Raw genomic sequence first — 17200 nt, 5'->3', positions numbered from 1 at the left:
CTATAAACACAACTACTTTTATATAATTAAATGTCACTGATCAGCCAAGCAAACCATTACATCTGGTTGACATTTTATTTCACTTCTAACAAAAAGCTCCCTTCTTTTGAATGAATTTTCTGTTATTGCTATTATTGAACCATGAATAAACATAAAATCATTGCCAAGTGACAAGAATGGCATCATTCGAACATATTTTAGAAAAATATTTGGCAAATAGTAAAGGTGTAAATATTGTGACAAATGTACAGAATGTTTTATTTAACTTTATGCTGTGTTAATTTTTAGGATTGCAGCATTTCGTGTATATTATATGCTTGAATGATTTTAGTCTTTTGGGTATATTTCTTTATATATATAGGAAAATACTCATTTGCCCCTCAAAATACACATATCCAGCTCAGGGAATACACATTTCCATTTTGGCATGTAGGCATCTCTGGTGATAGTTTAAAATCATAGTTTATCTTGGAAAGTCTTTGCAAGTTTGGTAATAGCCCCATTTCTGCCCTTGTTTCATGAGATTATTACTATTCCCATTTGAGCTTATAAGCTGCTTATGTGTTGACACATTTCTGACAACCATAACAGGATTCAGTTTGAAAAATGTCAAATGTCTAAAAAATCATGTATGTATTTAGTACATCCAGGCCAGCAAAAAAAAGATTTATTTTTTTTCCAAATAAGTCTTGTGATTTATTGGAACTGTGTGCTACTCTGATTGTAATTTCTTGGCAATAGAATGTGACTATTTGGATGAAAGCAAGTTATCCAGGTCTGCTTGCACTAATGTTTTTACAAACTGCATCAAGGAATATGTGTCATCAACACATTACAATTGTCTTCAACATGAAGTTCTTTATTGTGTGACTTTAAAAAGAAATAAATTATTAGCTTATTAAACTATGACAAAAAAATGTCAGTATTAAACAAATAATTTGTTGGGAAATTGCAAACCATGTTTAATAAAGAGTTCTATTTTGCTTTTTGTTTTCTTGACTTTGCACAGACACTGTATTTGTACACAAATCTTATTTGTTTTGGTCTACAGATCAAAGTAATGCACAAGCAGCTGCTTTTGTTCCATAATGCTGTCTCTGCATACTTCAGTGGTAATGCATCAGCACTAGAGGCAACACTTAAGCAATTCAATATACAGTTGAAAAGACCCAATGCAGAAAAGCCATCATGGATTGAGTCATAGAAGTCAACTGATAATTGCTAAAATAATTTGTTTTTGTTCCCTAAAATATATAGATATATAAAAAAGTGGCTGTTGATGAGAATAATTAATTAGTTGATTGTTTTTTGTTTGTTTTTTGTGGGGGGTGAAGGAGGGGATGAAAGGTCACTACAGTTTCATAATTTTTGAACACAAGATTTATATTTCTGGATTAAGGGCCCTATATGATTGTTTCAACAAGAACATTTTCATGTGTTTAATAATATATTTTAAAAAGCTGTAATGTCTGAATGAAAAAAACACATGCCAATAAAAATAATGAATCTTAAGTTTAAATGCCATTAAGGTCTGAGATTTTTACTTAAATGTATTCTAGGACATCCTTAACCTAACCAACTCTTAATATCTATCTGAATTTTATTAGGGATGTATAATAAGGTTAGTGAGGGCTGGTTGCTGCCAGACATTTATGACCTTAATATACATGCAGAAAATCATCCACAACCCACATTGGGTACTGGGATAACTTTATTTTTTTTTTTAACTTTAAATCAACAAATAGAAATTATTTTGATGGCTTTTCTTAATATGCTTTAAAAGTTTTATCCCTTCAAAGGAGAATAAATACTTGATTTTAATACATTAATTATTTTTGCATTAAAAGTTTTGGAGAGTGTTAGAAATTTAAATACATTTTTTTTTTTTATTGTAAAATGTTCAGCTATAAAAAAAATTCCAATGCATTAAAAAAAATTTTTAATTGAATATCAAAAATAATATATTTTGTTTCTACATTGTATGATTTGAGTCTAAATTTTAGAGGCCCTTTTTAAGCACTGAAGAGTGTAACTAAATTTCAGAAATAAAAAAAAAATTTTAAAGTCTGACTATTGTAGGTCGGGCCTAGCTCCAAAAGATATTGCTTCCCTTGATCTGTGTATATTTATACTATTATTATGACTATATATATTTTGATTTGATTATAAAATGCGTTGTTATTTGTGTATTTTAATTTATTTTTATTCATATAAAATTGGGGAAATATTTTACTTGTAAATAAAACGATATTTTTATTTATGCTTTGTAATGTTTTTATATTTCAAAACTAAAAGTTTTTAATCTTAAAATCTGGTATAGAATTGTCCAACCTTCTTTCGCCATCTACAATTTTGTTTAGTGAAGTTCAATAACTTTAGGCAATTTACATTGAACAAAAATATAACTAAAGTTTAGTACTGAAAATCAGACCACATGCATCACTATCATTATGGGCAAAAATAAAAATACAGAAATATGCCTATTTTAACATCACTGTGCGCTTTAGGATAGTATCAACATAACATGAGTTATAGGCATACCAACAGAACACAGCAATGTGCTTCATTAAACCCCACCCCATTCCAATCATCCTTTTCCTGATCTTCCAGACTGTCAAATGTTTTGTTGCAGTTCAATGGCACATCCTAATATTTTTCTTTTAGAATTACAACATGTCTTGATCCTAATGTTCATCACTTAGATCTAATGTTAAAAAATTATGTGAATAAAAAAACATTTGACAACTTGAACAGCTGTAAGATGTTGACTTGTACACAAAATTGGCTGAAGTTAGGACAACTTTGACCATTACGTTATCAAGATAATGAACCTAAGAAGTCTTCTTATTTTTGAACTCTGCCCATTTTTTTTTTTTTTTAGAAGGATCATTAGTTGGTGCTGAGGTATTCTGTGCCACTGCTTTCATCATATTGGTAGGGAATTTATCTGAAAAGTACAACTAGTATATTTTAAAATGTTAAAACTAATGCAGATTAATTTAGGCTGAATTGAACCAATGATTAATGTAAACATTTCCGTAATTATCTTGGATTAAAAAAAAATATATTGAAAATCAAATGTCTATATGAAATTCATCACATGAGAAAAAAGAAATTGCTTCAGCAATTATTAAAATACCAAACTTAATCCACTGCTCAAAGGATATGCTAGTGATATTAAGACAATTATAAACAATGGCAGAGATCTTAAAATGCTCTAGACTAATGTATACTACCTGAATGACAAATTATTTTGTTTGTGTTCATTCATGATGTTATTGAAAAGAATATGTTTTTATCATTACAATGTGTTAAGGAGGCTCCTTCTGAAAGTTTCTCTCAATACACATATGTACAATGTAGTATCAAAATCTTGTCGTGCATACAATCAATTTGGCTGCTTATTTAGCCATATTTAATCAAGTAAATACTGAGGATGTAAACTGTCCTGTCTTATAATAGACATTTTCTTGCTAAGCTATCAAGAAAATAATGTAGTAGCAAAAAGCAAAGTAAGGGTAAAGTTGTTGTTTTTTTAAATTTCTAGTCAATGGTTTGTACTTTCAAAGTCTTTCAACAGAACTTTGTGAGGAACTGAAACCCAAGTTTTTATTATATTTGTCATATGAGTTATTGAAACAAATAATATGCTAGTGGTAGTGTCAAAGTATACATGAGAACAAAGCCTTCCTTATAGCTTGTTATCATTGTACTTTTATTTCTCCCCCCCCCCCCCCTTTTTTTTTTTGGTTTCCAAGAAACAATTTTTAAAACATACATGCATGTATAGATAGAAATGTATCTGATTCATCAGACAATATGTAAGCAGATTGAATTCAAGCATACTCAATCTTGCAGTAAATCTCTATGCTGCTTTTTTATGATTTTTCTAAAACATATTTAACTTTGAATGGCTATTCTGTCTATGCTGTTCAAAAGCACAGGCCCAGCATTTTATCACCAGTGTAAACATTTGCTTTCAATCACGCAAACATGTAAACTAACATTATGTCAATGGTAAGCATTATTAGTTTGTTTTGTTTTACATGATTCAAAGGTTCTGTCAGAATTGAAGATTTGTTATGTCGTAGCCCAAGCCTCCCACAGGAGGGTGGGGGATGGCAGCATGAAGAGTTTAACCCAGGACCATCGAAACAAGTCCATTTCACATACCTTATGACCAGGCAGCCATCCAGTTAAACTTTTTAATGATCTTACAAGCTTTTTGCTACTACCACAAAAGTCCCTTTTTTCTTTTGTAAGAAACGAAACTACCATTAATGTAATGTATTTATTGATTTTTTTTCCATGTACAATTGTTATCAAAACATTTTTCTAAGTTTAACATGAAATGTCATGATTTTGTAACCACATTAAGCATGATCATGAAATAATGTTCAAATTAAGAGTAACCACACTAAGCGTAATCTACTATATATTTGAAAGTTACCACTGACTCATTGATCAAGAAATCTCTTAAACTGTCATACAGATACGCTTGAAATTTCTTACACAAGTTTCTTTTGCCTCCTAAGAACCAGTTTTGACCGATTCACAACCTGGCGACCTGCATTTGCAAAAAAAAGGCAAGATTTATATCAACCATTTTTGGTATTTCCCCAAAAGGCTGCAGTCTATATATAAGGCATTAAAAAAATATCACACACATTTTATATTTTTAAAGCAATTTGTTTGTTTTCTTCTTTCCTAAGTCTGCTTATTTTATTGACTAGCCCAGTATGCCTTATGTCATTTATGTCATTCACAGCTAAAAAGTTTGGTTGGGGGAATCTTCATAATGTGGTCTGTTGATTGAAATTTAAAAAAAATGAGGGGATGTTCTGCCTTAAAAACAATATAAAGCCTGGTAACAATAAATTGGTTTAGGCTGAGTGTACTGCTTTTCATGAAATAAAGTTCAAATTAAGAGTAACCACATTATGCGTAATCATGAAATAAATAAAGTTCGTAACAATGTCTCTCTTTACAAACTTGAACACTCGCCCTTCCTCTCCAATCTTATTCCATTCACCTTTTTTTTTGTCTGTACCATGATATCCACCAACTGTACTTACATACTTTTAGCCTGTCTATACCACGACATCCACCAACTGCATTGACATACTTTTAGCCTGTCTATACCATGACATCCACCAACTGCACTGACATAAGTTTAGCCTGTCTATACCATGACATCCACCAACTGTACTGACACAAGTTTAGCCTGTCTATACCATGACATCCACCAACTGTACTGACACAAGTTTAGCCTGTCTATACCATGACATCCACCAACTGTACTGACACAAGTTTAGCCTGTCTATACCATGACATCCACCAAATGCACTGACACAAGTTTAGCCTGTCTATACCATGACATCCACCAACTGTACTGACACAAGTTTAGCCTGTCTATACCATGACATCCACCAACTGCACTGACACAAGTTTAGCCTGTCTATACCATGACATCCACCAACTGTACTGACATACTTTTAGCCTGTCTATACCATGACATCCACCAACTGCACTGACATACGTTTAGCCTGTCTATACCATGACATCCACCAACTGCACTGACATACGTTTCGCCTGTCTATACCATGACATCCACCAACTGCACTGACACAAGTTTAGCCTGTCTATACCATGACATCCACCATCTGTACTGACATACTTTTAGCCTGTCTATACCATGACATCCACCAACTGTACTGACACAAGTTTAGCCTGTCTATATCATGACATCCACCAACTGTACTGACACAAGTTTAGCCTGTCTATACCATGACATCCACCAACTGTACTGACACAAGTTTAGCCTGTCTATACCATGACATCAACCAACTGTACTGACACAAGTTTAGCCTGTCTATACCATGACATCCACCAACTGCACTGACATAAGTTTAGCCTGTCTATACCATGACATCCACCAACTGTACTGACACAAGTTTAGCCTGTCTATACCATGACATCCACCAACTGCACTGACACAAGTTTAGCCTGTCTATTCCATGACATCCAATAACTGTACTGACATAAGTTTAGCCTGTCTATACCATGACATCCACCAACTGTACTGACATAAGTTTAGCCTGTCTATACCATGACATCCACTAACTGCACTGACCTAAGTTTAGCCTGTCTATACCATGACATCCACCAACTGCACTGACATACGTTTAGCCTGTCTATACCATGACATCCACCAACTGCACTGACATACGTTTAGCCTGTCTATACCATGACATCCACCAACTGCACTGACACAAGTTTAGCCTGTCTATACCATGACATCCACCAACTGCACTGAAATAAGTTAAGCCTGTCTTTACCTTGACATCCACCAACTGCACTGACACAAGTTTAGCCTGTCTATACCATGACATCCACCAACTGTACTGACATACTTTTAGCCTGTCTATACCATGACATCCACCAACTGTACTGACATAAGTTTAGCCTGTCTATACCATGACATCCACCAACTGTACTGACACAAGTTTAGCCTGTCTATACCATGACATCCACCAACTGCACTGACATACGTTTAGCCTGTCTATACCATGACATCCACCAACTGCACTGACATACGTTTAGCCTGTCTATACCATGACATCCACCAACTGCACTGACACAAGTTTAGCCTGTCTATACCATGACATCCACCAACTGCACTGAAATAAGTTAAGCCTGTCTTTACCTTGACATCCACCAACTGCACTGACACAAGTTTAGCCTGTCTATACCATGACATCCACCAACTGTACTGACATACTTTTAGCCTGTCTATACCATGACATCCACCAACTGTACTGACATAAGTTTAGCCTGTCTATACCATGACATCCACCAACTGTACTGACACAAGTTTAGCCTGTCTATACCATGGCATCCACCAACTGTACTGACACAAGTTTAGCCTGTCTATACCATGACATCCACCAACTGCACTGACACAAGTTTAGCCTGTCTATACCATGACATCCACCAACTGTACTGACATACGTTTAGCCTGTCTATACCATGACATCCACCAACTGCACTGACACAAGTTTAGCCTGTCTATACCATGACATCCATCAACTGCACTGAAATATGTTAAGCCTGTCTTTACCTTGACATCCACCAACTGCACTGACACAAGTTTAGCCTGTCTATACCATGACATCCACCAACTGCACTGACATACGTTTAGCCTGTCTATACCATGACATCCACCAACTGCACTGACATACGTTTAGCCTGTCTATACCTTGACATCCACCAACTGCACTGACATACGTTTAGCCTGTCTATACCATAACATCCACCAACTGTACCGACTTAAGTTTAGACTGTCTATACCATGACATCCACCAACTGTACTGACACAAGTTTAGCCTGTCTATACCATGACATCCACCAACTGCACTGACATAAGTTTAGCCTGTCTATTCCATGACATCCACCAACTGTACTGACATAAGTTTAGCCTGTCTATACCATGACATCCACCATCTGCACTGACATACGTTTAGCCTGTCTATACCATGACATCCACCAACTGCACTGACATACGTTTAGCCTGTCTATACCATGACATCCACCAACTGCACTGACATACGTTTAGCCTGTCTATACCATGACATCCATCAACTGCACTGACATACGTTTAGCCTGTCTATACCATAACATCCACTAACTGTACTGACATAAGTTTAGCCTGTCTATACCATGACATCCACCAACTGTACCGACTTAAGTTTAGACTGTCTATACCATGACATCCACTAACTGTACTGACATAAGTTTAGCCTGTCTATACCATGACATCCACTAACTGCACTGACATAAGTTTAGCCTGTCTTTACCATGACATCCACCAACTGCACTGACATAAGTTTAGCTTGTCCATACCATGACATATACTAACTTTACTGACCTAAGTTTAGCCTGTCTATACCATGACATCCACCAACTGCACTGACATACGTGTAGCCTGTCTATTCCATGACATCCACTCACTGTACTGACATAAGTTTAGCCTGTCTATACCATGACATCCACCAACTGTACTGACATAAGTTTAGCCTGTCTATACCATGACATCCACTAACTGCACTGACCTAAGTTTAGCCTGTATACCATGACATCCACCAACTGCACTGACCTAAGTTTAGCCTGTCTATACCATGACATCCACCAACTGCACTGACATACGTTTAGCCTGTCTATACCATGACATCCACCAACTGCACTGACATACGTTTAGCCTGTCTATACCATGACATCCATCAACTGCACTGACATACGTTTAGCCTGTCTATACCTTGACATCCACCAACTGCACTGACATACGTTTAGCCTGTCTATACCATAACATCCACTAACTGTACTGACATAAGTTTAGCCTGTCTATACCATGACATCCACCAACTGTACCGACTTAAGTTTAGACTGTCTATACCATGACATCCACCAACTGTACTGACACAAGTTTAGCCTGTCTATACCATGACATCCACCAACTGCACTGACATAAGTTTAGCCTGTCTATTCCATGACATCCACCAACTGTACTGACATAAGTTTAGCCTGTCTATACCATGACATCCACCATCTGCACTGACATACGTTTAGCCTGTCTATACCATGACATCCACCAACTGCACTGACATACGTTTAGCCTGTCTATACCATGACATCCACCAACTGCACTGACATACGTTTAGCCTGTCTATACCATGACATCCATCAACTGCACTGACATACGTTTAGCCTGTCTATACCATAACATCCACTAACTGTACTGACATAAGTTTAGCCTGTCTATACCATGACATCCACCAACTGTACTGACACAAGTTTAGCCTGTCTATACCATGGCATCCACCAACTGTACTGACACAAGTTTAGCCTGTCTATACCATGACATCCACCAACTGCACTGACACAAGTTTAGCCTGTCTATACCATGACATCCACCAACTGTACTGACATACGTTTAGCCTGTCTATACCATGACATCCACCAACTGCACTGACACAAGTTTAGCCTGTCTATACCATGACATCCACCAACTGCACTGAAATAAGTTAAGCCTGTCTTTACCTTGACATCCACCAACTGCACTGACACAAGTTTAGCCTGTCTATACCATGACATCCACCAACTGTACTGACATACTTTTAGCCTGTCTATACCATGACATCCACCAACTGTACTGACACAAGTTTAGCCTGTCTATACCATGACATCAACCAACTGTACTGACACAAGTTTAGCCTGTCTATACCATGACATCCACCAACTGCACTGACATAAGTTTAGCCTGTCTATACCATGACATCCACCAACTGCACTGACACAAGTTTAGCCTGTCTATACCATGACATCCACCAACTGTACTGACACAAGTTTAGCCTGTCTATACCATGACATCCACCAACTGCACTGACACAAGTTTAGCCTGTCTATTCCATGACATCCACTAACTGTACTGACATAAGTTTAGCCTGTCTATACCATGACATCCACCAACTGTACTGACATAAGTTTATCCTGTCTATACCATGACATCCACCATCTGCACTGACATACGTTTAGTCTGTCTATACCATGACATCCACCAACTGCACTGACATACGTTTAGCCTGTCTATACCATGACATCCACCAACTGCACTGACATACGTTTAGCCTGTCTATACCATGACATCCATCAACTGCACTGACATACGTTTAGCCTGTCTATACCTTGACATACGTTTAGCCTGTCTATACCATAACATCCACTAACTGTACTGACATAAGTTTAGCCTGTCTATACCATGACATCCACCAACTGTACCGACTTAAGTTTAGACTGTCTATACCATGACATCCACCAACTGTACTGACACAAGTTTAGCCTGTCTATACCATGACATCCACCAACTGCACTGACATAAGTTTAGCCTGTCTATTCCATGACATCCACCAACTGTACTGACATAAGTTTAGCCTGTCTATACCATGACATCCACCATCTGCACTGACATACGTTTAGCCTGTCTATACCATGACATCCACCAACTGCACTGACATACGTTTAGCCTGTCTATACCATGACATCCACCAACTGCATTGACATACGTTTAGCCTGTCTATACCATGACATCCATCAACTGCACTGACATACGTTTAGCCTGTCTATACCATAACATCCACTAACTGTACTGACATAAGTTTAGCCTGTCTATACCATGACATCCACCAACTGTACCGACTTAAGTTTAGACTGTCTATACCATGACATCCACTAACTGTACTGACATAAGTTTAGCCTGTCTATACCATGACATCCACTAACTGCACTGACATAAGTTTAGCCTGTCTATACCATGACATCCACCAACTGCACTGACATAAGTTTAGCCTGTCCATACCATGACATATACTAACTTTACTGACCTAAGTTTAGCCTGTCTATACCATGACATCCACCAACTGCACTGACATACGTGTAGCCTGTCTATTCCATGACATCCACTCACTGTACTGACACAAGTTTAGCCTGTCTATACCATGACATCCACCAACTGTACTGACATAAGTTTAGCCTGTCTATACCATGACATCCACTAACTGCACTGACCTAAGTTTAGCCTGTATACCATGACATCCACCAACTGCACTGACCTAAGTTTAGCCTGTCTATACCATGACATCCACCAACTGCACTGACACAAGTTTAGCCTGTCTATACCATGACATATACTAACTTTACTGACCTAAGTTTAGCCTGTCTATACCATGACATCCACCAACTGCACTGACCTAAGTTTAGCCTGTTATAATTACATAGAACTATGTAACAAATGTTTAATGCATTGACGTCTCGGAAGGCAGAAGGTTGGACAATTCCATTGATATGGTCATAGAAGAACAATCTTATTTTGTTTACATTTGTTTGTCAGTTTTATTTTTGTTTGTTTTTTAAAGACTCACATTACCATTAGACTGTTACAAAACAACTAAATCAGCCATAGTGGATGTAGTCTTTTCAAAGCTAGGAGAATTTTTAAAAAAATATCTATACATTTCTTAAATTTTTCAGGTGAAGGCTTACTAAAAAGAGTGTGTTTTAATGTTTCTTTGTTGTTCAATGTTTATCATTTTAAGGCAGAACAATGTTCAGTTTAATGCCTCTTCTGCAATACATTTTTATGTGAGTTATTTCATTGTATTTTATGTAGTTTTAAATGCAGTCAGATTTTAGTTCATAAAAAAAAATTACTACAATTAAGATTCTTGGACTTGTTCATTCTACTTGCTTATTTCTTTTGTTATTAATTTATGAAATGTGCTTTTTTTTCTGCATAATCTTTGACACATTTTGCTAATAGTACATCTAGATTTGTAGTTGTCAGGTGACAAGAGAGATTTTGTTTTTAGATTTTTATGAATATTTTTAAAATGACATTTCATCAATTTGTAAGTATTTTGGTTATTTCAATTAAAGTCTTTTAGAGACTAGATAGTAGATATCTGACATGTGTTAAGAGACTAGATATCTGACATGTGTTAAGAGACTAGATATCTGACATGTGTTAAGAGACTAGATATCTGACATGTGTTAAGAGACTAGATATCTGACATGTGTTAAGAGACTAGATATCTGACATGTGTTAAGAGACTAGATATCTGACATGTGTAAGAGACTAGATATCTGACATGTGTAAGAGACTAGATATCTGACATGTGTTAAGAGACTAGATATCTGACATGTGTTAAGAGACTAGATATCTGACATGTGTTAAGAGACTAGATATCTGACATGTGTTAAGAGACTAGATATCTGACATGTGTTAAGAGACTAGATATCTGACATGTGTTAAGAGACTAGATATCTGACATGTGTAAGAGACCAGATATCTGACATGTGTTAAGAGACTAGATATCTGACATGTGTAAGAGACCAGATATCTGACATGTGTTAAGAGACCAGATATCTGACATGTGTTAAGAGACTAGATATCTGACATGTGTTAAGAGACTAGATATCTGACATGTGTAAGAGACCAGATATCTGACATGTGTTAAGAGACTAGATATCTGACATGTTTTAAGAGACTAGATATCTGACATGTGTTAAGAGACTAGATATCTGACATGTGTAAGAGACCAGATATCTGACATGTGTTAAGAGACTAGATATCTGACATGTGTTAAGAGACCAGATATCTGACTTGTGTTAAGAGACTAGATATCTGACATGTGTAAGAGACTAGATATCTGACATGTGTTAAGAGACCAGATATCTGACATGTGTTAAGAGACTAGATATCTGACATGTGTTAAGAGACCAGATATCTGACATGTGTTAAGAGACTAGATATCTGACATGTGTAAGAGACCAGATATCTGACATGTGTTAAGAGACTAGATATCTGACATGTGTAAGAGACCAGATATCTGACATGTGTTAAGAGACCAGATATCTGACATGTGTTAAGAGACTAGATATCTGACATGTGTTAAGAGACTAGATATCTGACATGTGTAAGAGACCAGATATCTGACATGTGTTAAGAGACTAGATATCTGACATGTGTTAAGAGACTAGATATCTGACATGTGTTAAGAGACTAGATATCTGACATGTGTAAGAGACCAGATATCTGACATGTGTTAAGAGACTAGATATCTGACATGTGTTAAGAGACCAGATATCTGACTTGTGTTAAGAGACTAGATATCTGACATGTGTAAGAGACTAGATATCTGACATGTGTTAAGAGACCAGATATCTGACATGTGTTAAGAGACTAGATATCTGACATGTGTTAAGAGACCAGATATCTGACATGTGTTAAGAGACCAGATATCTGACATGTGTTAAGAGACTAGATATCTGACATGTGTTAAGAGACTAGATATCTGACATGTGTTAAGAGACCAGATATCTGACATGTGTTAAGAGACTAGATATCTGACATGTGTTAAGAGACCAGATATCTGACATGTGTTAAGAGACCAGATATCTGACATGTGTTAAGAGACCAGATATCTGACATGTGTTAAGAGACCAGATATCTGACATGTGTTAAGAGACCAGATATCTGACATGTGTTAAGAGACTAGATATCTGACATGTGTTAAGAGACTAGATATCTGACTTGTGTTAAGAGACTAGATATCTGACTTGTGTTAAGAGACCAGATATCTGACATGTGTTAAGAGACTAGATATCTGACATGTGTTAAGAGACTAGATATCTGACATGTGTTAAGAGACTAGATATCTGACATGTTTTAAGAGACTAGATATCTGACATGTGTTAAGAGACCAGATATCTGACATGTGTTAAGAGACTAGATATCTGACATGTGTTAAGAGACTAGATATCTGACATGTGTTAAGAGACCAGATATCTGACTTGTGTTAAGAGACTAGATATCTGACATGTGTAAGAGACTAGATATCTGACATGTGTTAAGAGACCAGATATCTGACATGTGTTAAGAGACTAGATATCTGACATGTGTTAAGAGACCAGATATCTGACATGTGTTAAGAGACTAGATATCTGACATGTGTTAAGAGACTAGATATCTGACATGTGTTAAGAGACCAGATATCTGACATGTGTTAAGAGACTAGATATCTGACATGTGTTAAGAGACCAGATATCTGACATGTGTTAAGAGACCAGATATCTGACATGTGTTAAGAGACCAGATATCTGACATGTGTTAAGAGACCAGATATCTGACATGTGTTAAGAGACCAGATATCTGACATGTGTTAAGAGACTAGATATCTGACATGTGTTAAGAGACCAGATATCTGACATGTGTTAAGAGACCAGATATCTGACATGTGTTAAGAGACTAGATATCTGACATGTGTTAAGAGACCAGATATCTGACATGTGTTAAGAGACTAGATATCTGACATGTGTTAAGAGACCAGATATCTGACATGTGTTAAGAGACCAGATATCTGACATGTGTTAAGAGACCAGATATCTGACATGTGTTAAGAGACTAGATATCTGACATGTGTTAAGAGACTAGATATCTGACATGTGTAAGAGACCAGATATCTGACATGTGTTAAGAGACTAGATATCTGACATGTTTTAAGAGACTAGATATCTGACATGTGTTAAGAGACTAGATATCTGACATGTGTAAGAGACCAGATATCTGACATGTGTTAAGAGACTAGATATCTGACATGTGTTAAGAGACCAGATATCTGACTTGTGTTAAGAGACTAGATATCTGACATGTGTAAGAGACTAGATATCTGACATGTGTTAAGAGACCAGATATCTGACATGTGTTAAGAGACTAGATATCTGACATGTGTTAAGAGACCAGATATCTGACATGTGTTAAGAGACCAGATATCTGACATGTGTTAAGAGACTAGATATCTGACATGTGTTAAGAGACTAGATATCTGACATGTGTTAAGAGACCAGATATCTGACATGTGTTAAGAGACTAGATATCTGACATGTGTTAAGAGACCAGATATCTGACATGTGTTAAGAGACCAGATATCTGACATGTGTTAAGAGACCAGATATCTGACATGTGTTAAGAGACCAGATATCTGACATGTGTTAAGAGACCAGATATCTGACATGTGTTAAGAGACTAGATATCTGACATGTGTTAAGAGACTAGATATCTGACTTGTGTTAAGAGACTAGATATCTGACTTGTGTTAAGAGACCAGATATCTGACATGTGTTAAGAGACTAGATATCTGACATGTGTTAAGAGACTAGATATCTGACATGTGTTAAGAGACTAGATATCTGACATGTTTTAAGAGACTAGATATCTGACATGTGTTAAGAGACCAGATATCTGACATGTGTTAAGAGACTAGATATCTGACATGTGTTAAGAGACTAGATATCTGACATGTGTTAAGAGACCAGATATCTGACTTGTGTTAAGAGACTAGATATCTGACATGTGTAAGAGACTAGATATCTGACATGTGTTAAGAGACCAGATATCTGACATGTGTTAAGAGACTAGATATCTGACATGTGTTAAGAGACCAGATATCTGACATGTGTTAAGAGACTAGATATCTGACATGTGTTAAGAGACTAGATATCTGACATGTGTTAAGAGACCAGATATCTGACATGTGTTAAGAGACTAGATATCTGACATGTGTTAAGAGACCAGATATCTGACATGTGTTAAGAGACCAGATATCTGACATGTGTTAAGAGACCAGATATCTGACATGTGTTAAGAGACCAGATATCTGACATGTGTTAAGAGACCAGATATCTGACATGTGTTAAGAGACTAGATATCTGACATGTGTTAAGAGACCAGATATCTGACATGTGTTAAGAGACCAGATATCTGACATGTGTTAAGAGACCAGATATCTGACATGTGTTAAGAGACCAGATATCTGACATGTGTTAAGAGACCAGATATCTGACATGTGTTAAGAGACCAGATATCTGACATGTGTTAAGAGACCAGATATCTGACATGTGTTAAGAGACTAGATATCTGACATGTGTTAAGAGACTAGATATCTGACATGTGTTAAGAGACTAGATATCTGACATGTGTTAAGATACCAGATATCTGACATGTGTAAGAGACCAGATATCTGACTTGTGTTAAGAGACTAGATATCTGACATGTGTAAGAGACCAGATATCTGACATGTGTTAAGAGACTAGATATCTGACTTGTGTTAAGAGACTAGATATCTGACATGTGTAAGAGACTAGATATCTGACATGTGTTAAGAGACCAGATATCTGACATGTTTTAAGAGACCAGATATCTGACATGTGTTAAGAGACTAGATATCTGACATGTGTTAAGAGACTAGATATCTGACATGTGTTAAGAGACTAGATATCTGACTTGTGTTAAGAGACCAGATATCTGACATGTGTTAAGAGACTAGATATCTGACATGTGTTAAGAGACTAGATATCTGACTTGTGTTAAGAGACCAGATATCTGACATGTGTTAAGAGACTAGATATCTGACATGTGTTAAGAGACCAGATATCTGACATGTTTTAAGAGACCAGATATCTGACATGTGTTAAGAGACTAGATATCTGACATGTGTTAAGAGACTAGATATCTGACTTGTGTTAAGAGACCAGATATCTGATATGTGTTAATAGACTAAATATCTGACATGTGTTAATGATTAACTAAGTAGTAGACTGACAAAACATTGTTTTATTTATTTATTTTCATTACCTGTACTATTACAATTAGCAATAGTTATTAGTTTCTAGAAAAATAACTTGAAAGATATCTAAAAGTCTCAAAACAAATTATATATAATGGAATCAAATTTGCAAGTAAATTTAATATACTATAAAGGAAAGCTGCATTACAGTTAATTGTGGGTGTCCAATTATTACAAGGTAGCTTTTTGTGTACAAGAGTGTTTATAAACATTTGCTTTGGGGAATAAAACATGATTAACATAGACCTACATGAACTTAGTTTTATGTTTTTTTGAGTAATAAAACATGATTGACATTGACCTACATAGACTTTTATATTTCTTCTTTAAAACATTTAGTTCAAATGTTTAGTTGTAGGAGTAATACAAGATTAAAAAAAACAACTTGGTTACAAAGATGTGGAAAATTCTCTATCGGCCCCCGACGTGGTCCACACAGTTTTCAATATTTTCAGCATGAATCTCAGAAGCTATGAACTGCAAACTATCAACAACTCCGGCCCTATCTCCTTATCCAAAGTGTTGCCCATTGTATTGTTTGCCCTAATGAGGACATGATACCGCAGGATACGGAGATTTATTTAATATTCTAATTACATTGTTAATTTTCGTTGACCCAAATAAATAGCAATCAATTAGTACTTTCTGTCTTTACACGAAGTCTGTTCAACAAATGCACATAGCAATGAAAAATAAGGTCTTGAGATAAATCTCTAGTGTATAGTAGTAGTCCGTAGGTCGAGTCTAATATCTAGACAAAAGGAGTAGTCCATAGGTCGAGTCTAATATCTAGACAAAAGTAGTAGTCCATAGGTCGAGTCTAGACAAAAGGAGTAGTCCATAGATCGAGTCTAATATCTAGACAAAAGGAGTAGTCCATAGGTCGAGTCTAATATCTAGAGTTCTAGACAAAAGGAGTAGTCCATAGGTCGGTCGAGTCTAATATCTAGACAAAAGTAGTAGTC

The 17200-nt window shown here is 36.2% G+C and overlaps 1 protein-coding gene across 4 annotated transcripts in view; it reads left to right on the top strand.

Annotated features, from left to right (window-relative positions):
• The window catches only part of LOC106072503 (arfaptin-2-like), a 34333-nt gene extending 17794 nt beyond the window's left edge, over nt 1-16539 (top strand). For all 4 annotated transcript variants that reach the window (XM_013232882.2, XM_013232881.2, XM_056037955.1 and 1 more), the window contains one exon: nt 1052-16539. In XM_013232882.2, the coding sequence (XP_013088336.2) occupies nt 1052-1204 (153 nt within the window). In that variant the 3' untranslated portion in view covers nt 1205-16539. The remainder of the gene's footprint in view (nt 1-1051) is intronic.
• The last annotated feature ends 661 nt before the right edge of the window (nt 16540-17200 follow it).

This window comes from Biomphalaria glabrata, chromosome 8, assembly GCF_947242115.1.
Source record: "Biomphalaria glabrata chromosome 8, xgBioGlab47.1, whole genome shotgun sequence".
NCBI lineage: Eukaryota > Metazoa > Mollusca > Gastropoda > Planorbidae > Biomphalaria > Biomphalaria glabrata.
Note: the sequence above shows the minus strand (reverse complement) of the source record. Positions and strands in the feature narration are given on the sequence as shown.